We start from the raw sequence: 23359 nt of genomic DNA on the forward strand, positions 1-23359 counted from the left end.
GCACTTTCAGTTTCTTCTGTTATTGATCTATATGAAAAACCCTGCCCCTCCTCCAACCCTCGGCCTACACAGAGCATCACTGCGTTTCCACATCACAGTCAAGGAAAGAAGGCATCATGCACTTTAGAACAAGGAATGCGCCTTTAGGCCCCTGGAGGCTTTGGACTCCCACTTCCTACTGAGTTCTCAGGTCCCGTTTGCTTGGGCAGAACCACCTTTGGTCTCAAGCAATGGGGACCTCAGGTTGCGGATGCCCCTTAGTCTCTCCGGCTCCCTTGTACCCCCTGGATGTGGGGCCTGCCCTCCCTCTCCTGAACCATGCTCAGGCGCTGGAGACCTGGGAACTCCCTGCCAGATGGCCCGGGGCTGTGAGGCCTGTTGGGTGCCTGCGGCGTGCAGACCTCTCTGCGCAAGCTGCACCCAGTGTGGCCACAGAGGGGCAGGTGCTGTGGGCTCCCTGTGTACTCTTGCTTAAGAACCACAGTGTGGCAGTAAGTCTAAGACGGGGATGCCCTTTTCTTGGGCTCAGAGTGTTAACTTTCAGGAATGAGATAAAGGAGATGCTTTTGTTTCCTTTATCCAAGTTTCCAAGCCCACCCAGATCCTTAGGGAGCAGGATCTAGGGCAGCTGCAGAGGACTGTGGGTGTGGGTACAGGGCATTCAGTGGCCCCAGCGGGAGTGTCTCCTGAGCCCTGGGTGCAGGAGCAGAGCCTGAGGCTCCCTCATGTTTACGTTTATAAGATACAGATGTCTGCACTCGGGCTCTTTATCATATTTTGTTTACTGTTTTCTAGACCAGGGCAGAAACCAGATGTGATCTTACTGCTTCTCTACCCAGGTTTTGAAATGTCCTTTCTGGGGGTGGTGGAAGGACCCAGATGGTCGGGAGGAAGAGGCAGGAAAGGACGTCTGGGGCCCAGCCACCTGAGCAAGGGACCGGAAGCAACACAGGAAGAACAATTCAGTCCTTTTCTTGTTTCTTTTTTAAAATAAAACTCTCCCATTCTTGGGAAATCTTTGCTCTCCCTACATAGTTATGATTACTTTTATAAGATTATTGGCCCCAAATTCCTGGTGGGGAGCAGGCGCTGTCACTGTGCCCTGAGGCTGGGGGCGTTCAGCTGGGGCTGTCAGGGTGGCCTTCACCTGGCGGCACACGGCAGGCTCAGAAGTGCAGTGCCCAGAATGCCGCCCATGTCGGCCTCGTTTGGCGAAACTTGCCTTCCTCTGTGTGGGCTAGCGCCCCTAGGTGACAGCTTTGATTCTCACAGACCACACTTGGGCTGGGCTTCCCCAGGTCAGGGTGTGGTGGCTCAGGGTGGGGGGAAGCAGGGTGGAGGGGGCATGGGGAGGAGAGTGAGGCCTGGAGGCCTGTGGGTCCCCACACCAATGCCGGGCCTGGAGGGGACCAGGTTGTCCTGTGTTTGCACGTGGGGCACTGAGGCATTCACAAGCAAAGCACGAAACAAAGCTGCACTTTTCCTGGCAACCATCAGTGTCCAGTCTGCAAGAGTTGGGGTTGAGCCAGCAGCCCCGGCTCCCTGCTCTCAGGTCTCCCGTGTGGCAGAAACTAGCTGGGGAGGGACTGCTGTGGCAGGAGATGGGGCTTTGTTCTGTGCCCCTAGGGGTCACAGTGCACTGAGAGTCGGAGGCACTGAGACCCCGGGGAGCTGCTTCCAGGGCGGGCACGCTCTGGACGCCCCTGCCTCTGCCTGCCCCGCCCCCCGCCGGCCAACCGCAGCTCAGCCCAGACGCCGGTCCTGGAAGTCGTTCTTTCCTTTTGAGTGGCATCATTTGCTTCATCAATAGGTTTGCTTTTCCTCAGTTGTTGAGTTCAAATCCCCTAAGTCTCACTTTTATGGCTAGAACAACTGAGAGAATCTTCCTTACTCATTTGTCTGAGCGTTTTGAGGCAGAACTGGGGTTTATACAGTATAGTCATGCGCCGCATAAGGGACCTGTTAGGCTCACATGACAAAATCGCCTGCCGTTGCATTTCTCAGAACATCTCCTGTCATTGAGCAACAGGTGACTGTGCTTTATTCTACCTCAGCACTGTGGCCCCTTCCCTGGGGTGTGCACTGGCTCGCTGCACCAGCTCGGTGTGTGGCGCGAGTCCCCACTGTGAACGTTCATGGTGGAGGGTGAAAGTTCCCTAAACGTAAGGAGCTGCTGTCGAGAGCGGAAGAGCCGCAGTCGGTGAGAAACTTGGGCCGGAACGTGGTCTCGATGGCACAGTGCAGACGAGCTGGCACCTGGCCTGTCAAGCTAGCCGGTGGGTTTTCCATCAAAGGCCGTCTGGCCCCGGGGGTGCGGTGTGGCAGTGGGGGCCGTGTGTCGAGGTGAGGAGATGGGAGCTCTCTGCACTTTCTGCCCAGTATTTCTGTGAATCTGAATCTGCTCTAAAAATAAAGTTTATTAATTAATTCTTTAAAAAAGTTATCAGGAAAGAACATCTACAGTCATCAGATGTGATTAATAATATCAATAACTGCATTGTTACCAAATAATACAATATGTTAAGGTATTTAGGAGTAAAGAACAATGAATAATATACATCTAATTTTTTAATACTCAATATACAAGCAACATGTTCTGATCAACAGTATAAACCGCATAAAAGAGAACCCTGCTTTTCATTTGTACACTTTCATTATAGCAAAACTTTACACAATTAAAATGTACCTCGTGTAGAAGCTGTAAAGCTATTTGAATATTCGTAAAATGAAGTTATTGCTGTCTGCTGTTAATCTGTTATGCCATCACCTGTATCACTGTCATCAAGTGCATAGGATCTCTTAAATTCTAAGAGATTATATTATAGAGCAAGATTATTTTTATAGCCAAATAGGGTCAACAAGGTTTCTTTTTAAAAAATAAGTAAACGCGTCAGAAAACGTAAATGGAGCACTGTCTGCCAGGCCACATGGTAGGGACCCTTAGCTCTTCAGGTCATTTGGACAGGACAGATCTACACCCTCGGAGGACCACTGCGGTTGTTCTTCTGTGGAAGAGAAAGCACAACTATTCGCTTTCATTTTTATCCCAGGTATACTTTATGAAGAATGTATAAAAAGTGTTCTTTTTGGTCCTTGTTTTTATGAAAGCCATCAACCGCTGTGCGGCCCTCTGGGGTCTGCCCGTTGCAATGTAACTGACAGGTCAACGTTTCCTTTTTCCTGGCAGAGAAAGGCCACTTTAGGGAGGACAGCAGTGTTAGCTGTGTAAGCAAAGAGAACACTCACTATCATTTTTTAACTGCCAGTCCAACTTTAATGAAGGGAGAGAGCTTGGGAAATAGGAAAGAGGCGTCTGTTTTATATTTCCTTTGCTTTTCATTGATTGGTTGGACACTCTCTTCTAGTGCTTAAGCAACCTTCATGGAAACTCTGTCCAGGTTCCTGACTCTCAGTGGCAGGTGCTAAGTCTTTGCAACCTACAGTTCTCTGGGCCTGGGAGTCACCTACACCTGCAGAATTTGCCTGTAAGTACAAGCCCCCGTGGCCAGTCCCTAGGCTGGTATAACCACTTTGGCTACGTATCGCAAGGACCTTAGGAGCTATAAAAAGTGCAAATACCTGGGTTTTACCCCTAGAGATCTGTATTTAATTTGTCTGTGGTGTAGCTGGGCTCCAAGCTTTCTGAAAGCTCCCCCAGTGACATCACGTGCAGCCAGGGCTGAGAGACCTTTCTCTACGGTGGCCACAAGACTTGGTGAGACTGTTGGTGGATTTCATCAATATGCCCAGTAACCAAGATAAGCTGAACATTATTAGGTCTCTCCAAATATTTCTAGTCTATATTGATAAATGCATATCAATTATAAATGTAAAAATAAAATAATTTGCATTGAAATCACATTATATATATAAACCAACAAAGTGCTGTATTATTGATTTTCTTACATTGACAGGGTGATACTGGCAGACGATCAGAGTATGACATGCAGCTGGATTTTTCTAGTACTGATAACAGATTATCTCTTTCCATCAACATTGCCCCAAACAGACTCAACAGAACATGCTTCAGACCAAGCTAAATGTGCTTTCTATCTTTTCTAATATCACAAATATAAAAAATTACAATTCTCCTCGTCACTATGGCAATACACTGGCTTGCCTCCTCAATGAGGTTGTATCTTTTTATAAGGGAGAGAAATACTTTTCTCTTGCTTCAAGTTAACCCTTTTATACAAAGATTTCAGTTGGAATTTGGATTCTATTGCAGTCTTTCTAAAGTTAACTGTGTTGTGTTTAGTAGAAAAATGAGTGTCCTAAAAATATACTTTACAAAGTTCAGTGCTACATAACGAGGACAATATTCCACAAAAAAGTTACAAAAATAGATTTACATTTAATAATCCTGGCTATGTGTTTAAGAGCACAAAGATGTATGCCCCTGGCATGGCAGGAGTGGCTAGAAAAGAGGCTGGGATTTCTGTTCAGAAAGGGTCCACAGCCCCTAGGCAAGGAAACACCAGCAATTCTTACGTTTTTGTGATAAAACGTGTGCTCATCACAACAAAGTGATGCAGGGCAGACATTAAGGGCAGTTCCACAGCTGCCACTTACAAGGCAGCAGCACACTCATAAGGGGGTTTGCGAAACTTCTCAGAGCACGCGAAGGGTCTGAAGGCTTTATCAAGGCTCACATTTGGGTTATTTGCCACTTTCAGCATAAGCCGCTAGTGACAAGGAATTGGAGGCTTTTAGGCTTTTGGAATGGCCACTAGTGGCCACATCCCAGGCGTATCATTGACTGCAGACTGTTCTTTCTGCTGCACAGGGGAACCTCTTGGGGCATGACACAGACCCATAGGCCTTTATAGATGAAGGGGACCTCGGAGGGGACAGTTTCAACCTTGGCTGCCCAATGGAATCACGTGGGAGCCCCTGAGAGTCAGTTTGACCCCTGAAGACCCCTGCCCCCTTCTTTTGGAGCTGCCCAGCGGCTCTCATTCGAGGTGAGGGTGAGCACGGCGGTCCCACCATGCGTCCGCTCTGCCCTGTGCGCGTGAAGCAGAGGCTACGTGAGTGCAGGCCCGAGGCCTTCCTTTGCAGTAAAGGTTCCCCGAACGCTCCCACTCCTCAGAATTACCTGGGGCCCAGTCCTTGGGCCCAGGCTGAACCTGAGAAAAATTAAATCAATCTATTGGTTGATACCCAGGAGATTCCCAAGGGCAGATGGGCTTGAGAGCCAGGTCTTTTTGTGCAGCCCATAGTCTGTATATGTCTGCAGCTGGAGCAGGGGAGGCTAATGCACAAGATTAAGAACTTCCAACAGACACCTAAGCTCTGTTGACTGGAATGCAACGTGATGCTGCCACTGTGCTCCGACGTACAAAGTCAGCAACAGCCTGGGCTTACAGCAGTTTTGGAGTTTAAAGTTTTGTCTCTTCTTTTTACTTCAGAGTATGACAAGTGTTCCTCACAGGCTGCCATTAGAGGGACGAGAAGATGTGTGTGAGGACCACAGCCCACTGCAAAAGTCAGCTCCCGACGCTGACTTTCCCAAAGGCCCCTTAGGCTGGCCCTCAGGGGAAAAGGTGTTGCAGGCACTGGCTGAGGAAGGGACAGCAGACAGGCTCTCTGTGGCACCTCAGGGACCGGCCATCAATGAGCACGGACCCAGGAGACAGAGAGCAAGTGGTGAGATATGGCCCTCAGGGCTGTGGAGTGGAAGTGGCAGGGGCACTTCTTCCGACTGGGTCCTTGGAGAGGGTGCCTGGACAGACGGAGTGAGAACGTTCTGGGAAACACAATCTGAAAATTGGTAGAATTTAACAACTCAATTTTATGCAGGAAAACTGAAATATGAAGGAGAAGAAAAGAAAACTTGAATAGCTTTTGGTGTTCTATTGTGTTAAAGTGATTCAACCTACAAAAATACTAGGATTTAATTACTACAATCTGACTGGCTTCCAACTGCCCTCCTTCATCAATCATCTGCTTCTTGACAAAGAAGGACAGCAGAATGTGAGTGGTCCCGTCTCCCAGTTCTGACTACAGTACTTCTTTATGTACTGAGGTGAATACATGATGCAAGTGGTTTACTGAGAATGGTATAAAATCTCAGATTCTTAGAACTATGTTGCTCAGTCTTTTTACTAATCATTTCAGAGATGATAACTCAAAATCCCTGATGGGATGCAATGCTTTGGGAACTAGGGGTGCTCCAGGCCTGATTCCCAGGCCTGAAGAGAGGGGCTGGTTAGGATGGCCGTTCGCACCTTTGAGTCTTCAGTGGGCCCTGGCCGGGGCTCCCATAGCTGGGGCCACACCTGAGGCCTGTCTCCTTGGGGAAGCCTCGGGGCTTCCCCAGGCAGAACCACCCTCCCTGCCCTGGGTTCTGCCTGCCCTTTGTCATACTGTTTCAAGGTTAGGAATTACGAGTCCATTTCCTTTGCTAAATTGTTCTCAGAATCAGGGATAATCTTTTATTTATTTTTGTATATTTGGTACCTATGCTGGGGTGATATAGGTACTTAAGGGTATTTGAGAGTAGAATGGAATGGAATGAAATATAATTATATTTCCATTATGACAAAGGTCAAATATTTTCTTAACAAAACCGTAGAACTCTGATCAATCTACTTTTAAATTGCTAATTTAAAAGCAAAAGGAACATTTGTATGTGTGTGTGGCTGAGCATATCTGTAGGTTGAAAATAGTGTGTGAAACATTTCTTCCTTGATAATCTGGCCAGGGTAGATATTGACTAGGAGTGTTTAAACCATTGTTTACAGGTACTGCTAGCCAATCAGGTTGCAAGGACACACACAGACCAGGAAAAAAGTCGGGATCCTCCAACTATAGAGGAATTATTTCAGGAGGGAATTTCATTTTTTCCTAAAACATCTGTAGATGTTGTGAAAGTAGTATCATCAATTTCCCACTCTACTTTTGTATTGACCACTTGAATTCCATGATATTCATAATGCTATTTTTATTGCCAAAATGTGCCTACTCTGGCCAGGACTGTAAGTTCCTGAAGAGTTGCTTCAGGGCCTAGATACCTTTTTCACAAAGGCAGGAGGGCGGTCTGGGGGCAGCTGCCCAGGGAGGAACACATATTCTTTGAGTAAAAACTTTTAAGGTAAAAGGAAAAGAAAAAAATCATCTTCTATGAGTAACCTAAACCAATATTTGGGGTTTGAGTGGGGAAGACTAAAGGAAATTTAAGAGCAGCTTCATTTTTGTACTCTCCTGATATATGTTCCCCCCCCCCCAAACTTGATGCATTTCATCTAAGCTTCAGATTTAGTGGATATGTTCATACATTAATGTTTTGCATTATTGCTCCATCTTGATTAAAGGCTATTGGTCTGAATGCAGGGGAACAAATGTGGGCTGGAATCTTTTGTTATCTACTGTACCGTCTTCTCTTGCTGACTTCATGACAGCAAGAAAGGGAAAGCATATTGAGTGTCAAAGCTACGGAATGGAAAATAAACAAGTAAGTCCAATACTCATAATTAGAAAACACCAGTCAACCAGTGGGGACTTAGTACCATGGAGACATATACACAAAATAAGTCCAAGGAAGAATTCTACCCCCTCCGTTTCTTCTTTGCCCAGGAAGGGGTACAGTGGCGTATCCTATTGTACCTGCCTTGACTTGACAGACTACCCACCAAGCCTGCCTGGGACGTGCAGGACTCCTGTATATTTAGTTGTCTGGCAGCTAGCACAACGGTCTTGAAGCAGAGGCAATAGGACTGAGTGTCAGCGGGAAAACTGGTGGCCCGTGCTCCTCGGTCACGGCGGGGCCTGGATGCCTCAGCACAGCAAGCGCTGCAAGCAAGCTTCTTCCTCGGCGGAAGAGTCCATTACAATCAAAATCAGTGATGACAATTAAAACCCCAAAGGTCCCCAACCAATAAAAATCCTTATATATATATTTTTTTTCCTAAATATACCTCACTTAAAGGTAAACTTCTGTTCAAATAGACAACATTCTTGCCGGGTGCCTTTTTGTGGAAGCTTCACAGTTGAAGACAAAGGAATGTGCCTGCAACTTCCCAAAGAGCACCCGAGTAGCGGGCACTTCCTGGCTGAAAGAGGGGACGGTCAGCGCAAACATGGCGCCGCCAGCCCGTGGGTCCTCGAGTGTGGGCATGGCTGTCGGGCTGGAGTGACTGGGGCTTGGCTCTGGGTGTCTGCAGTCTGGGGTTTCTATCCTCGGTGGTCATGCTCCAGTAAATTCCCTGCTTGGTGGCGCTACCCTCAGGTACTCTGCATTTTCAGCTGCAGGGCCCTTGAACATTCCGTTTGGCTTGGCTTCCCTGGGAAAGAAGTCCTGCTGGTAGTCAGGGTTGTCCAGGCTGATTTGGTGGGTGCCCCTCTGGGCCCAGTGGGCAGTGCTGTCGAATGTACTGCTGATGCAGGAAGATTGGGGGGCGTTGAGATACTCGGGGTTGCCCACAGCGGTACTGTGGGGGTTCTGGTAGTGTGGGTCCCTGCCAGGAGCTGGGTTCAGAGGCTGGTTGTGGTAGACGGGGTTCTGCACAGAGCCTGCAGGCCTTTTGGGAATGCACTGGTTTATGTATTCTGCAAATGAAAAGAAATCAGAGGTGAAGTCATCAGCAAGGCATCACCCCAGCAGGATTCTAGGGCTCTTCCGGACCCTGTGTGTGTCTCCAGGGAGGCGCCAGGGCCGCCGAGACTGCCATCTTGCTGGTGCTGCAGAATAGATCATGTTCTTTCTGTGCATCTCAAAGTAATGAGCACATGTATGCTTTGCAAATTTAAAGTTCTCAGAGGACTGCCTACTGTCAGGTGTGTGTGTGTGTGTGTGTGTGAAACCAGGTTAGGAATGTTTTGGAATAAAGCTTAGATTAGTTAAATATATGTTTCACAGGTCAAGAATGGAGCAGGGAGAGAGAGCAGGGATTGAATCTCTCTCTTTCTCTCTCTCTCTCTCTCTCTCTCTCTCTCTCTCTCACACACACACACACACACACACACACACACATGCATGTGCACACACACGCTCCTTTGTGGTTTGCTTCAAATTCTGGAAAATATGCAGACTCATTCTTTAAACAAACCTGCAGCTGACAATGCAGACGCAACGAAGACCCTGCGCGAGTTCAGCTATTTGTGTTGATCGGCTTTCCACCCCCTTCACTGAGTCTGCAAATCTGCCACAGGCCAGGCTCCAGCTCAGCTGGGGGGAAGCACCGGTGGGGCAGACCGGCTGCTGCAGGACGGGGCCTGTCTGTTTCCAGGGCAAAGCACTCACCAGGCACTGGGAGGAAGGTGTCATCCATGCTGTCCTCGGTCAAGGCGCCAGTGGGGTCTGAGCTATACCGCTGCAAGAAGCTCTCTTCCTTGATAGGACAGCTCTGCTGAGGAGGAAACCAGGCAAGGTTACTCTACTCAGGGCTGCTCAAACATCAACGTGTATAAAAATCACCTGCCATCTTGTTAAAATGCAGGTTCTGACTCAGCACGTCTGGGGTAGGCCCAGAGTCTGCCTCTGCTGCTGGGCCGAGGACCGCAGACTGCAGAGTGGCCAGGCGAGTGTCAGCGCCGCCCGCCAGAACTCTCCGCAACGACACGCTTGTTCTACCATCTGTGGTCTGCAATATGGGAGCCACTATGAATACTTCAAATGTTTGAGGAACTGAATTTTATATTTTATTTCATTCTAAGTAATTACAATTTAAGTTTTAAGTAGCCACACGAGGCTAGTGGCTGCTTCGCTGCGCAGTGCAGGCCCAGAGCAGGGCGCCGTGCATCAGCGTGTGCCAGCACCACCTACAAGGCCAGCTCAGACGCAGGGCACTGGTGCCATCCCAGAACCCAGCTTTGGTGGTGGCCTGGGAATCTGCATTTCTAAAAGCTGCCAGGTGCTCCTTGGCTGCTGGTCCATGAACTACACTTTGAATGGCACTGTGACACGTGATAGCTAATGGCTGGCCCCTGCACAGAGGTCAGGGAGACCATGCGGGGAAACCCATACCGGAAGGAAAATCCAAATCATCTGGGTCAAGAGGGGCATTTTCTATGTATCACATAGCCACGACGCAGAGTCGTCAACCCTGGTTGCTAAGGTGTTGTTCATACATACCCCGTTTCTGTCAATGCAAGCCACGGTGGAATTGTTGCTGGTTGCGCTCTGAAAAAGCAACAGAGAAGTCGTGGCGCACTTGCACATGCTCACCTGCTCCCCCTGCTGCAGGGCGGAGTCTCATGGAGTGGATACACTGAAGGTGCTGCGTTTTGTCTTAATCATTAGCTTTAGAAAAACTATACTTGGTTTAGTTTTGATTTAATTCTGTTCCTTAGTGGACCTAAAAGGATTACAATCAAATTGCTGCAATGCAATGAAATAATTAACACACTTACTTGATTCACTCTGATTCTGACTTTACCATTCGGCTAAATTTGTTTAAAACTGATGTCTTTGCGGGTTCCACTAGACGGTTTCTCTAAAACTCAACTTGCTCACGCCAGTAGACACAGCTCGAGAGAGAGAGAGAGAGAGGAAGACCGTACCAGAGAGCTGAGGAGCGGGGTCCGGGACGTGGAGGGGCTGTGGAAGAAGCCCTGCTGCGGGATGAGGTACTCGTCAGCGTCCACGACATCCTCCATGTCCTCTTCTTCCATCAGGGCGCGGTAGAAATTGGAGTCCGTGGGGCTCGGCAGATGCATCCGTTCGTCCCCCTGGTGCAGAGATTTTGAGACCATGAGAAAGGACTGGAAGACGCCAGGCCCCTTCCGGGCTACAGGAGCTGGGCCTACTGTCAGCAGGTGCCTGCATGTTTGTCAACTTTGTTATAATAAAACCGCCTGGTTCTCTGGAGTACAGCTGCTCCCCCCACTGCGCAAGGGAGCCGCAAAATAAAACATCCACCATTCCTCGATGTCTGAAAGCTGCCCTGTGAAACGCAGCAGCTTGGGAGGGGCTGGAAGGGAAGACACGGCGCCATTCAAGGATCAAGCGCCATGCTGCCAGAGGCTCTGCGGCGCGCCCTGCATGTGTGGCTTTGCTGAATCCCCGAGAAAAACCCGAGAGCTTGGCTTTGGCTTTCCGGCTGCGGAAGGAGATGATTGCCAGGCTGCCCGAGGGGAGTCGGGGCAGTGGGGAGTCTGCTGCGAAGCCAGGTGTGCCTGACACCAAAGCCCTGTTTCTCCACTAGATGTGCCGAGGCTTTGGCCTCTGAAACATGGCAGTGACTGCAGGCTGGGTGTGGGAGGACTGCACCTGGCCAGGATAGTGTGGACGGGAGGGTGACATGGAGCTGCGGGCACTTCTGGGCACCAGAGGGTTTAGCATCGGGGCCCGGGATGCAGGAGGCTGTTGAACCCATGTGGAGCACGGCGACACCCAATGCCTCAGAGGGACTCTCCCTAGGGAAGGGCAGACCGGCTGTACCTGGATGACAAGGTAGCGCTGGGGGTCTCGGGCCATCTTGGAGAATTCAATGATCAACTCACGGAACTTTGGGCGACTGTCTGCATCTATCATCCAGCCTGGGGAAGGAAGGGGAAAAACAGTGCAATCAAAACCCTGGGGGAAGTGACAGCAATGGCATTGCTTAGAGAAGGCCTGTCAAGATGGTCCTTCCAGACAAATCGGGGATGAAGAGACCGGATCTCCGTGACAGACGTTATGCAGCAACCTCTTTTAAACGTGGTTGCTGTTTAAAGACCATGTCAGCACCCTGTATTTGAACCACCATAGCAGTAACATCCTCTAGCTTGCCACACCCCTCCTGGGCCAGCATTCTCGTGGTGCCCTAGGGCAGGGCGCAGCAGCTCTCTGTGAGCTGCTCTGACTGCAGCGCCCGTGTCCAAGCCCTCACTCTCCCTCAGCATTCTTCTAGGCTGGAAACCAGACTCAATTTCCAGAAACATAAAGGCGTTGAAGAACCTGGGGTTTGGGCCCACCCTGCCCTGCACTACACACCCTGTGGCCATGCACACTGGTGGACTGCTGGCCAGCTGTGTCAGCTCCTTCCCGAGAGGATGCTGTTGTTAGCCAGTGAGTGCGCCTGGCCACACAACACTAATCGAGATTGCACAAGCTGAGGAGCAGCTACTGACTGGAAAGCCTCGCGTCTCTCAAGGGTTCACATTTATTTTTCATCAGCAGGATGTGAAGCTATTTTAGGCCAGATTGCTATGTGACCTTAGACAAATCACGTGACCTCTCTGGATCCCAGCATCCTTAGCCCAAACCAAGGAAATCAAAATAGATGAACTCTGCGCTCCAAAGTTCAGAAAGGCATTAATATTTACATTAGCTTGACTCTGTCACAGCCCCGGTGCACATTTCTCGTGCAAATGCTCTTCCACACACGCAATGTCACCTTCAGAGCCCACTGCACTGCCAGTCTGGTGGAACCACATCAATCGAATGACAACTTAAATGTTTAAACGCCACACTGCAGAAGACTTCACATAAATCCACTGTTTGAAAGGTTTAAGCCAAAGCAGAAATGTTGATTCTATTACTCATAGCTAGGCATTTAAAAACATTCCGTCTCTCTGGTAACAGGCTTCAAGACGTGGGGTGGCTTGGTATTTCATTGAGCAACTCAGAGAATAGAATATGTTGGCGTAAAGGCTTACGAAACACTTTGATTTTACTAATTTGCTTGCAAACATGGGCAAATGTTAGGACACCCTGCTCAATGAGTCCCACAAGTGCTTTGTGAAGAATGCCTGAAGGAGGTATTTACAGATGCTTCTGGACTTGTGTGCTTGTCTCAAGGAATGGGAGACATTTCTCCAGGGAGTCGAAGGCCTGTCTGGCTAACAGCAGCGGTGCCTTTGCAGCACCCTGCGGGGGGCGCCTGGCGGGGCGAGGGTGGCGGGCCGCCAGTCACTCACACTTGACCATGATCATGTAGACGTCGATGGTGCAGATGGGTGGCTGGGGAAGGCGCTCGCCCTTCTCCAGGACAGAGGAGATCTCACTTGCCGGGATTCCATCGTAAGGCTTGGACCCAAAGGTCATCAGCTCCCAAACGGTGACCCCTGAGAGGATGAAGTGTGAGTCAGTAATAGTCACAAACCTGTCTTTAGTCATCATTGCTGGTTACTGTTGCTTAATGTTTAAAACCTATGTTTCTGTACACCTGGGCACTTGTTTGATGCTGGAAGCCTCAGTTTCCCTCTCTTAAAAGTGAGATATAAATAACCGTGTCTGTCTCACAGGGTGGCTGTGAGGGTCCACTGAGATAATACAGCTAAGAAGTTCAGCACAGTGCCTAGCAGGCAGTATGGCAAGTGGCGGACAAATGGCAGACTTGGGCCGTCCACCTGGACAGCACTGACGCCAGTGACGGAGTGTCACAGTGCCTTGGGGCGGGCCCGTGGAAGTGTGTGTTTTTAAATCATAAAAAAACTAGAAACAAAATGGCTTATGTTCCTCTTGATAAACATAAAACCTCATTTTAAATTCCAAAATCTACCAACTATCAGGATTAAAAGCAAATGAAAGCAGTGGAAATCCTAGACCAGTGTCTTTTCAGATGGGCCCGGGCCGCCCTCCTCCGCGAGCGTCCCCGCCCCGCAGTGCGCACAGGCCAGCGTCCCCGCCCCGCAGTGCGCACAGGCGGGCGTCCCTCCACAGTGCGCACAGGCCAGCGTCCCCGCCCCGCAGTGCGCACAGGCCAGCGTCCCCGCCCCGCAGTGCGCACAGGCGGGCGTCCCTCCACAGTGCCCACAGGCCAGCGTCCCCGCCCCGCAGTGCGCACAGGCGGGCGTCCCTCCACAGTGCGCACAGGCCAGCGTCCCCGCCCCGCAGTGCGCACAGGCGGGCGTCCTTCCACAGTGCCCACAGGCCAGCGTCCCCGCCCCGCAGTGCGCACAGGCGGGCGTCCCTCCACAGTGCCCACAGGCCAGCGTCCCCGCCCCGCAGTGCGCACAGGCGGGCGTCCCTCCACAGTGCTCACAGGCCAGCGTCCCCGCCCCGCAGTGCGCACAGGCCAGCGTCCCCACCCCGCAGTGCGCACAGGCGGGCGTCCCTCCACAGTGCGCACAGGCCAGCGTCCCCGCCCCGCAGTGCGCACAGGCCAGCGTCCCTCCACAGTGCGCACAGGCCAGCGTCCCCGCCCCGCAGTGCGCACAGGCCAGCGTCCCCGCCCCGCAGTGCGCACAGGCGGGCGTCCCTCCACAGTGCGCACAGGCCAGCGTCCCCGCCCCGCAGTGCGCACAGGCCAGCGTCCCTCCACAGTGCGCACAGGCCAGCGTCCCCGCCCCGCAGTGCGCACAGGCCAGCGTCCCCGCCCCGCAGTGCGCACAGGCGGGCGTCCCTCCACAGTGCGCACAGGCCAGCGTCCCTCCACAGTGCGCACAGGCCAGCGGCCGGCGGCGCCGGGAGGGTCCGGACGGGATGGCGGGCTCATCGGCCCCAGGCTCGTCCTCCTCAGACCTGGCCTCTGGCCGCATGTCACCACAGACCTGCCTGGTTCCCAGAGCCCGTTCCAAGCCAGACACGCGGGACCCGCACGCAGAGCACGGTGGCCACGGAGGAAGGCAACAGTCCAGGGGCCAGAAAAAAAGATGCCGACAGATTCTTCTCACGCCCCCGCCCCGCCGTGCCGGGCATATGGACCCGGAGACAGAAAGAGGTCGCATTTCCAGGTCTATGAAGTCAGGTACCTCTTATTTAACGATGTTTCTAAAGAGGTACAATTAATTCTAGTGGGAAGGCAGGAATTTTAGGTTTTGGGACGAATGATGACAAGAGAGGGGACCCGTGTGGGGTGGTGGTGAGAACTCGCTCCAACTCCTTAGTGGAACACACTGGGCCCCTCATTTAATAAAGGGAGCATTTTGCTTGGACTGGTATTAGACAGTAGAGAAAACAGGATATGATGTTTAAACTAGAAATTCAGGATCATGGTCTAATCATTCCAGTGAGCTGCTGGCAACTATCATCTGTTGTGACAACGAAAACTTCGATGACATTCTAGGGATGCTGCTTCCTCATATCAGCTGTGACTGTCCAGAGACATGAAGCCACTGGGAGAGGGGCAGCCGGTGAGGAGGAGCTGGAGCCTGTGCCCAGCCACGCTGTGATTTGGACAGGGACCTGGAGAAGGGACCCTCTTGGAGTGAGAAGCGATGGTGAGTGTCTGTCTTTCCCCACAGCACATGTCCAGCCATTCCCTCTGACACGCAGAGACCGCTGCCCACCGCACCTCCACGGCCATTGAGAGAGCTCACCACAAACCTCGGCCTCTGCCATGAAAGCTGCCCCATGAAGCCTGCTTTGCTAGCTCCCTTTGGTTCACTCTAAGTTCATGGTGAGAGGTCGGTCTGGTTTGGGCTCGCAGGTGTAGGCGTAGGTAGGCAGCTCCTACGTTCAAGTTCTCTCTCCCTCCCACGACCTCTGCCAGCCAAGCTCGCCGATATCCCCAGTGACACAGGGTTCGGCAGTTAGATCCAACTTCCCTTGTGTGTTTTCTCAATGTGATAGACAGCAACTGTTACCTTGTCATTAGTCACTATCTTGAAAGACAATATTTGCAGGTCTGAGCAGTCAGTGTAAATTAACTAACAGTAAGAGCCATCTGGCTTCAGAACAAGTCCATCAACATCAGGATTTCAACTCACCATAGCTCCAGACATCGCTCTGGTGGGTATAAATCCGATGTAAAATTGACTCTAACGCCATCCACTTGATCGGCACCTTGACAAGAGACGAAGCAATAAGACAGCCATCAGCTTCCCTCCGCTGAAAAGGATTACATCACCCTGGGCCTAGTTACCAGTGACAAACAGGGTGAGGCCAGGCCACCCCGGGCACCCCAGGCCCAGCTCTCCCTCCTGGCAAGAGGGGATGTTAGACATGGCAGGTAAGGGCCCCTCTGGGCTGTGGCCGCTCAAGGCCAGGGGCCCCACCCACTCAGGACTCACGTGTGTTTTCAGGGCCAGTGTCATAGGGTTGGTGGCTGCTTGGAGCCAAGAAGCCAGGGTGAAACCTCAGAGAGTGGGCATCTGGGGGGCCTTCTGGGGACGTGCACCCCTCACTGGTGTGAAAGACCCCTGTAGAAACCCCAAGCCAGACAGAAGGGCCAGTCCTGAGTCCCAGACACCCTGGGAGCTCTTGGAACCACACAGGAGCTTTCCATGTGTCTGAGATGTCCTCAACAGCATGTTGCCACCAAATTAGCTGTGACTTTTCCCAGCTGTTCTTTTGAAGGGTGCTTATGTCCTGGGGGGAGGTTAACCCCTAACCCTTGCTGACGATCACTCACCCCCCAGCAGCTGTGGCTTGCACTGCCAGAGGAGACTCGGCTAGGCCAGATATTGGTGGCAGCTGCTGGAACCTCACCCAGAATGTTTGGGGAACCTCACACCAGTTAGAAAACACAGCTAGCAGGTAGGGAGCCTGGCGCTGGTGGCAGGCAAGCGCTTGCGGCCCTACAAGCTGGCCCCTTACTTTGCCCCCCTCCGCGTGGTACTCTTTCTCGTCGGCACCCAGCAGTTTGGCCAGCCCGAAGTCTGTGATCTTGACGTGCTGCGGCGTCTTCACCAGCACATTCCTGGCTGCCAGGTCGCGGTGCACCAAGCGCCGGTCCTCCAGGTAGTTCATGCCCTGAAACACAGTGGCAGGTCGACCCCAGTGTCACGGGAAGGTGCCATGCCAGGCTCTGAGCTCCTCCATGTCTATAAGGGACTACACTTGAGTCCCTCTTTGCCTTCACCCATGGACACGGTGGCTTGCCACTGGCGAATGTTAGTAGCTAAGTACTGAACGAATGGAAAGGCAGATAAACGAAGCCGTAACTGGCTGCTGGTCACTGACTCTTCTCCCCCAACCCTCCAGTTACGAGCCTGGAGGCGCCAGGCAGGAGAGGGCAGTGAGGAGCAAGAGCTCTGCCCGGCTGAGACGCGGGCCTAGCTTGCTCCGAGCTCGTCACCCCACCTCCTGGTTTCCTTCCTCCTGCTGAGTTTGTGGTAAAGCAGGGAGGACTCCTCGCCCGTGCCGGGCCGTGGCAAAGCGCTGCCTCTCAGTGCTTTTAAGCCACACTCTTATCTTGCCTTCTTGGATTGTCTTATGCGATTCACTGCTGATAAAGATTTTTGTCCAGTTTTACTTTCTGCTATTGCTTTTTTTCAACTGATGATGTGCTTTCACAAGGCACCACCTCTCTGGCTGTCTTGCCCCTACGATCTTGCTGCAAAAGCATAATCCATGCTATAAGCACAAGAAGGAAATGCTACATGGGAGTGCCTAGAAACATCACCCCTGAACCTCACCCACAGGCCTCTGGTGTCCTCCGCACAGACCTTCCTCCCTGTTGGCACAGGCAGTCACTGCTGGCCCTGCCCCTCAGTGCGCAATGGGCCAGCTGAGCTCAGCTCCCTTGGGCCTTCCTGAGCTCCCACCTGCCGGCATGAGCATGGTGGCCCGGGCATGAGTATGGTGGCCCGGGCCTTCTGCGCAGGGCCAGGCTGGCAGGCAACAGAGCAGGGAGGGGCCGAGTGCTGCATACATCTCCTGTCGTGTGTTCCACACTCTCTCCACCTACCCGCAAATGCTCCTCTCCCCTGCTCCCAGTTCCCACTCTCTGTAGGGCTGGCCGTGGGCCTCAGAGATGCCTGCCGTGGTGCACCGAATGGGAAGGAGCAGGGCCACCACCCCTGCCCTCCTCCAGCATTCTTATAGCTAGGGAGGGGTCTCCTTTTTGGTCCAACTGCAAAAAATACTTGTAGATAAGAAGACAGATTCCCAAATTTTCTGGCAAATTCTTTGCTTCTTTTTGCACAGATATTACCTGAAAATTATTAGTTGACTTGGCATATCAGAATGAAGTTTTTCATTCTAGAACAAAACCAGCCATCATATGAAAGAAGGATCTCACAAAAATGCAATCAGGAATTAGTCTTTGAGTGCCATTTTTAAAGCCTTTAATGTCTTTCTCTCTTGCAAAAGAGACGATTGCTTGCCACGTCTCCGGTACACATGGACTCTCCCTCCTCCCCTGTGAGACTGAGAATGCTGAGTGTTCAAGACACTGTTTGAGTGAAATGCTTCCCTTCCTGAGGTTGCCTGTGTGCCAAGAAATCAGGTCAAAGGGGCTCATGCCTACTCAAGAGGAAGAGGCTCTTCTGGAACGACACTTCCAGATTAGCAATCACCACGGTGGGTGGGGAGGGTGAGGGAGGGAGAAGCTGAGGAAACGCTTCCAAACAGGGACTGACTCCAGACTCGGCCCCGCCTCAGCCTCGCCTCTGACTCATGGGACACTGGCTGCCTTCTGTGCTTTGGTCCCCTGTCTCCTACCAAGGGCAAGGCCTCTACTTAGTAAAGTCTCACCCATTCAGAAAGGCTCATTATGCTTGGCCTCTGCCTGGTTCCGCAGAACACCTGTGTTCCCTCTCTCTTCCTGGTCCCTTTGTTCTCTCCCGCCCTTCTCTCTCCTTTCCTTTCGCCCTGTCTGCTTCACTCAGCTTCATGTGTGTTTGCACAGGCTCCCTCGTGGTGGGTGTCGTGCAGGTGCTGTGCGGAGCCACAGTCATCGGCCACATGTATGTCCCTACAGAGGGGACCCACAACCTCTGTCTTTCCCTCCCTTTGCCCAAAATGTGTGGTTTCTATAAGTTCATCAAACCCACAAGGAGGACGTCAGAGGGCATTTCCAGCTTCATTTCATGTCTAACTTTCATTCTGCCTCTTCGTTTATGCTTAATTGAGAATCTGGTACATGGGACACATTTTTACAACAATCTTTTGAAAAAATGAGTGATGGAGTGCATGAATGAATGAATGGCAATAGCAGCTGACAGTCTTGTGCACTGACGGTGCGCCACCGTTTCAGACGCCTCTGTGGAGAAGCCTCTTTCTGTCCTGGCATCCACAGGGCCGCTTGTCAGACCCCACCAGGGGTCCAGAAGCTGACCACGTTGCTTCCCAGACCCAATCCTCAGGGACCCCAAGACCACCACTGGGATCCCAGCTTCCATTCCCCTGCAGGACCAGAGACTTGGGTTCTGCTTGGATTGCAAAACATACACACATACACACATACTCATATACACACAGATACACAAACACACACACACAAACATACTCCCCCCACATACATACACAAACACATACATATACACTCATACACACACACACACAGACTCATACACACACGGACACACACACATACACACTTATACACATACACAGTACACACTCATACATACATAAACATACTCATACACATACATACACACATAGACAAACACACATATACAGTCATACACGCACACACAGACAGACATGCACACACACACATACATATACATAAAACAAACTCTAGCACTTTGGCCCAGTGCCACTGCAAAGTCCAATCTTTGCGTAAATCTAGTAAGCCCGACTGAGCCACACCGTGAACAAGCCCCCCACTCCTCAGGCCCAGGGGGTTAAAGGACCAGAGTGACTTCCACGCAGTGTGAGGTCTTCTCAAGACATCAGTCTTCAGAGAAGGCCTGGGAAGGGGAGGAAGGAGCGGTCTATGTTCTGGAGCACACAGCTAATCAGCCAGAGGGTCTTCAATCAGAGATAATTTGGGGACAAAGAGATTAGGCCCATTAGAACTCAGATAAAATTCCGTTCCTGAGTCTCTGTCCCACACTCTCAAGGCAGCTGCAAGGCTGTCTCAGCGCCCTGCAGAGTTATACTTTAACCAGCCCCTCAGATAAGAGCTGTGATATTACTTATGAACGTCTGAATCTAAACAGAGGCGCAGGAAGTCATATCAGCGTGAGGTTCAGTGCAGCCTCCTGGGAAACTCATTTCCTGATTCTTCTCTGAGATCCTCACTTTAACTGAATTTAATGTGTTTATTTTTGTTAATGACTACAGGAAAGCTGGAATGAATTTTGAGGTTAAAAGGGAATTTGAAGAGCCAACCTGCAACTTTTACTTGCAAAAGGGCACAGGGACATGCTTCGCGCGTGTGTCGCCGACTCTCCTGCACAGCACTTCACAGAACAAGAAAGGGCGGGGTGGGCTGGCTGTTGCCAGGCCTGCAGCACCCTGTGATTCTTGGGAGGGGTTCAGAGAGACAGGCTGGAACAGGACCCATCTCTGCTCTGTTTCATAAACCACCGTGCGGAAGGGCCGGTGAGCACTGACTTAGTACAGAAGTGACAGGGAGGAGGATGTAGAGGGAGGCAGCTGGTTTTGGAGGAGTGAAGTCAGTGGTGTGGCTTACCACCACGGAGCCCTCGTCCTGGGAAGAGGCAGAAAAGTGTCAGCATTTCCTATTCCCAGGTGGGGATGGCGTGGTGCCAGTACCCTGCTGTGTAGGGAGGGAAGGGCCCTGGGGTCCGTCTTGGGAGCTGGACTCTGAGCTGTGGCATCCATGCAGGCCAAGAGGGTGGGCTGGAGAGCCTGGCGCTGCGTGTACTTCCTGATTTTGCTGCTTACTAGCTCGAGACCTTGGCAAGAGATGTAAGCACCCCAGGCTCCAGTTTCCCCATGCGTAGAAGGCGCTAATCAGAGGGTGGAATGAATTAATCCACACAGAGCACTTGGTTGGTGCCAATGGAGAGTCCTACGTAGGTGTCAGGGACCGTCAGCGCCCCTTCCTGAGTGTCGGATCCATCCCCACTGTGCCATTCCTTTTGCAGTGGCCTTGTCTTTGGCCACCACCTTGTCTTGCCTGGACTACTGCAGCATTCCCCAAAACGTCTGCTGGAAAATACATTCCCGCACGGTGCTCTGGCTTTTGTGATGAGGCTCCATCTCTCTGGCCTGGGGAGGTCCACCCCTCCTCTGCCATGCCCGGCTTGGAGCGCCTTCACCCAGTGCTGGGGTCCCAAGACAGGGCAAGCCCTGTCCTACTGCTTGGCCTGCAGGACTCTGGCCTCTTGAGGGCAAGGGGCTGCCTGGCGTATGCACCACTGTCCTCCAGAGACAGGCAGGGTGCTTGTGGCCGCTGAGCCGTCCTCCCGGAGCCTGGCACGTGGCCTTCCGGACAGCTAGCCCTCCGCCCAAGCCCCACTGCTTTGACCTCTGACCTGCTTCATTACCCCCTGCACCGTCAGCTCCATATTCATTGGCAAATTTTGGGAGATAAGAAATTTTGTCTTACTTACATTACTTTCACCTGAGCTTAACACTGGCAGATAAATGCTCAAGAAATAACTAAGTAAAATGTCTAAAGGCTGATGAATATGCTTCAATAACACCACAATTCTGGCTCTGTAGTGATCATTCAGGTTGAATAATTACGTTTAGCTGCAATCCTTTGTAGAATTTGCTAGAATAAATAAAAATAATCCAAACACTGAGATAGCTGGTAACTGGATCAGTTGTCTGCTCTCTGGCCTACCCACCGTCTCACTGCCTCGGTGGTTGCTGAGGTGCTTGCAGAGCCGCTGAATCACTACCCTGGGCCATGCCTCGAACTCTGCCGCTCGGATCCTAATCTGCAGATGGCAGAGCCGTGGGGGGGGGCTGCCCTGGGCAGTGAGGCTAGAGCCCACTGAGACCTGGCAGGAGGTTGGACATCAGACGTGGCACAGAAGAAGCCAGATCTGGTTTCCAGGACAGCCTCTTTGGACTAAGGGACAGTGGCTTCCTCAGTTCTTCATCCAGCATGACTGCCATTCTCTCACACCCCTACTCATCCATTGTGACGTCACTTCATGATTCATCAACCTGGATTTCCCAGCATGGCCCAGGCTCCAGCAGAGTGGAATCACCTCCCTTCCCCATGTGCGCACTTTGCCGGCCCGGCCGGTCTTCACCCCGCCCCTTCTAGCAGCGCACATGCGCCGGCAGTTCTCAGCAAGGTGAGCAACGGAAGCACCCGGTGCCTTTGCAAGGCAACTCGGACCGAACCAAGTATCCTAAGTACTTGAAAAAGGGATCCTTTGAATTTTTTTATGTTTATCCTTATTAAATTTTATCTCATAGATTGAACTAACTTTAGTGACGTTGTTTGTAGTCAGAGAATGACACACACGAATCAGTTTCTGAGAGCCCCTCCCACTGTCGCTGTGGTTCACCAGGCCTAGGCTCCACACTGACACTGTTTGCTGCACTGCAGAACCAGACCAGTTCTCTCAGCCAGTGCTGTCAGACCTGGGTTAGGTGACAGGGAAGCTCTGTTGTCCAAACAGTTCAGGAAAATGTTAGAGGAATCGCAGTCTAAACAGCAGGGCTTTGTTCTGGGAGGCTCTTGTGGGAGGAGGGTGCAGCGGGGTTTCCAAACTGCGTTGGTGAGAGGATCTTTTAGATCAGAACACTGCAAGACGTTATTATGCTATTTGATATATTTTGGAATGGACTAGCTGGCTTATGCACCCAGAAAGAGTAGATATACTTTCTTAAGCAACTAACGTAAATTCCCACAAGTGAAAGCTACCCTTGGGCTCACGCGCCTTCCTGGTCGGGGAGCAGTTATGTCTCCTGACACCTAGCTTCCTGTCTGGAGGACGGAACGCTTTTTCACCAGAGAGGGCAAGGGGTGACTCCATTATGGTCTACGGCCCCATGCTGCATTTCTTCCCAGACAGCCTTGTTTTTTTAATTTTTTTTCCTTTTGCCCAGTTGATATAATTTTATTTACCCTCTCTTAGCAGTTAAGGCAGGACAATGAACTTGCACGACAGCAGCCAGCTCTCCCATCAGTACTTAGAAGCCTCCTCAAGATAGTCCCTGTCTTTATGAATCAACACTGGACATTTATAAGTCAATAAATCCCACTTTGAGAATGCCAGAAGTTTAGTGTTTTGTCAGCCACTAAATGTTCTGGGTAGTTTCACTTCAAACTTTTAAAAAGAAAATTGTTTAACACCCAGATAAAGTATAAGTAACAAGAATAAATTTCTCTCTTTACAATCTGGGAAACCATCATTTTCTTTTCTTTCCAGGGACAGACACCCCATCACCACAGCCATTCAGATACAGTGGAATAAGCTTCTCTCGTGAACTAAAGAGCAAATCTAGCAGAGACAGAGTTCAATGCCGGCAACATGAAAGGACTTCAAAATGAAGCTAAACAAAGTGCAATAAGCACACAGCGTAAATCACAGGTTGAAGCTGTGTGTAAATATTATACAGAAGACTATCTTGGAAACTTTCAGGCCCTGAAAAACTCAAACTCACGAATTCAGGTAACTCATGCTTAAAAAGGCCCACAGTAAGCTGAATTCTGCTCTGCGGCAGACATTGCTATATTAAGGTCTTTTGTTTTTCTCCATCATGCTTGTAAAAGGCTGATTTTAGGGGTCAAATAAACTTGTATTTATGTAGTGACTAGCATCAGGTAGACCTGAGCGTGAGATTCAGAGGGAGAGGGGGAGGGGAAGGCCCGGGCGGGAGGGCTCATGCCAGGGGAGGTGGGAGCAGGAGATGCTGCTCTAAGGAACGAAAGTCGACGCAGAT

The 23359-nt window shown here is 51.2% G+C and overlaps 1 protein-coding gene across 4 annotated transcripts in view; it reads right to left on the reverse strand.

Annotated features, from left to right (window-relative positions):
• Positions 1 to 2399: 2399 nt before the first annotated feature.
• EGFR (epidermal growth factor receptor) overlaps positions 2400 to 23359 on the reverse strand; it is a 184315-nt gene continuing 163355 nt past the window's right edge. For 2 of the 4 annotated variants that reach the window (XM_012775592.2, XM_012775594.3), the window contains 8 exons: positions 16406 to 16561; positions 15577 to 15652; positions 12844 to 12990; positions 11384 to 11481; positions 10504 to 10671; positions 10076 to 10123; positions 9245 to 9350; positions 2400 to 8550 (listed from right to left, as the gene is read on the reverse strand). In XM_012775592.2, coding sequence (XP_012631046.1) covers positions 8189 to 8550; positions 9245 to 9350; positions 10076 to 10123; positions 10504 to 10671; positions 11384 to 11481; positions 12844 to 12990; positions 15577 to 15652; positions 16406 to 16561 — 1161 coding nt within the window. In that variant the 3' untranslated portion in view covers positions 2400 to 8188. The remainder of the gene's footprint in view (positions 8551 to 9244; positions 9351 to 10075; positions 10124 to 10503; positions 10672 to 11383; positions 11482 to 12843; positions 12991 to 15576; positions 15653 to 16405; positions 16562 to 23359) is intronic. The other 2 variants (XM_012775589.2, XM_012775591.2) reach the window with 2 other exon arrangements.

Source organism: Microcebus murinus, chromosome 9 (genome assembly GCF_040939455.1).
Source record: "Microcebus murinus isolate Inina chromosome 9, M.murinus_Inina_mat1.0, whole genome shotgun sequence".
NCBI classification, from domain to species: Eukaryota; Metazoa; Chordata; class Mammalia; order Primates; family Cheirogaleidae; genus Microcebus; species Microcebus murinus.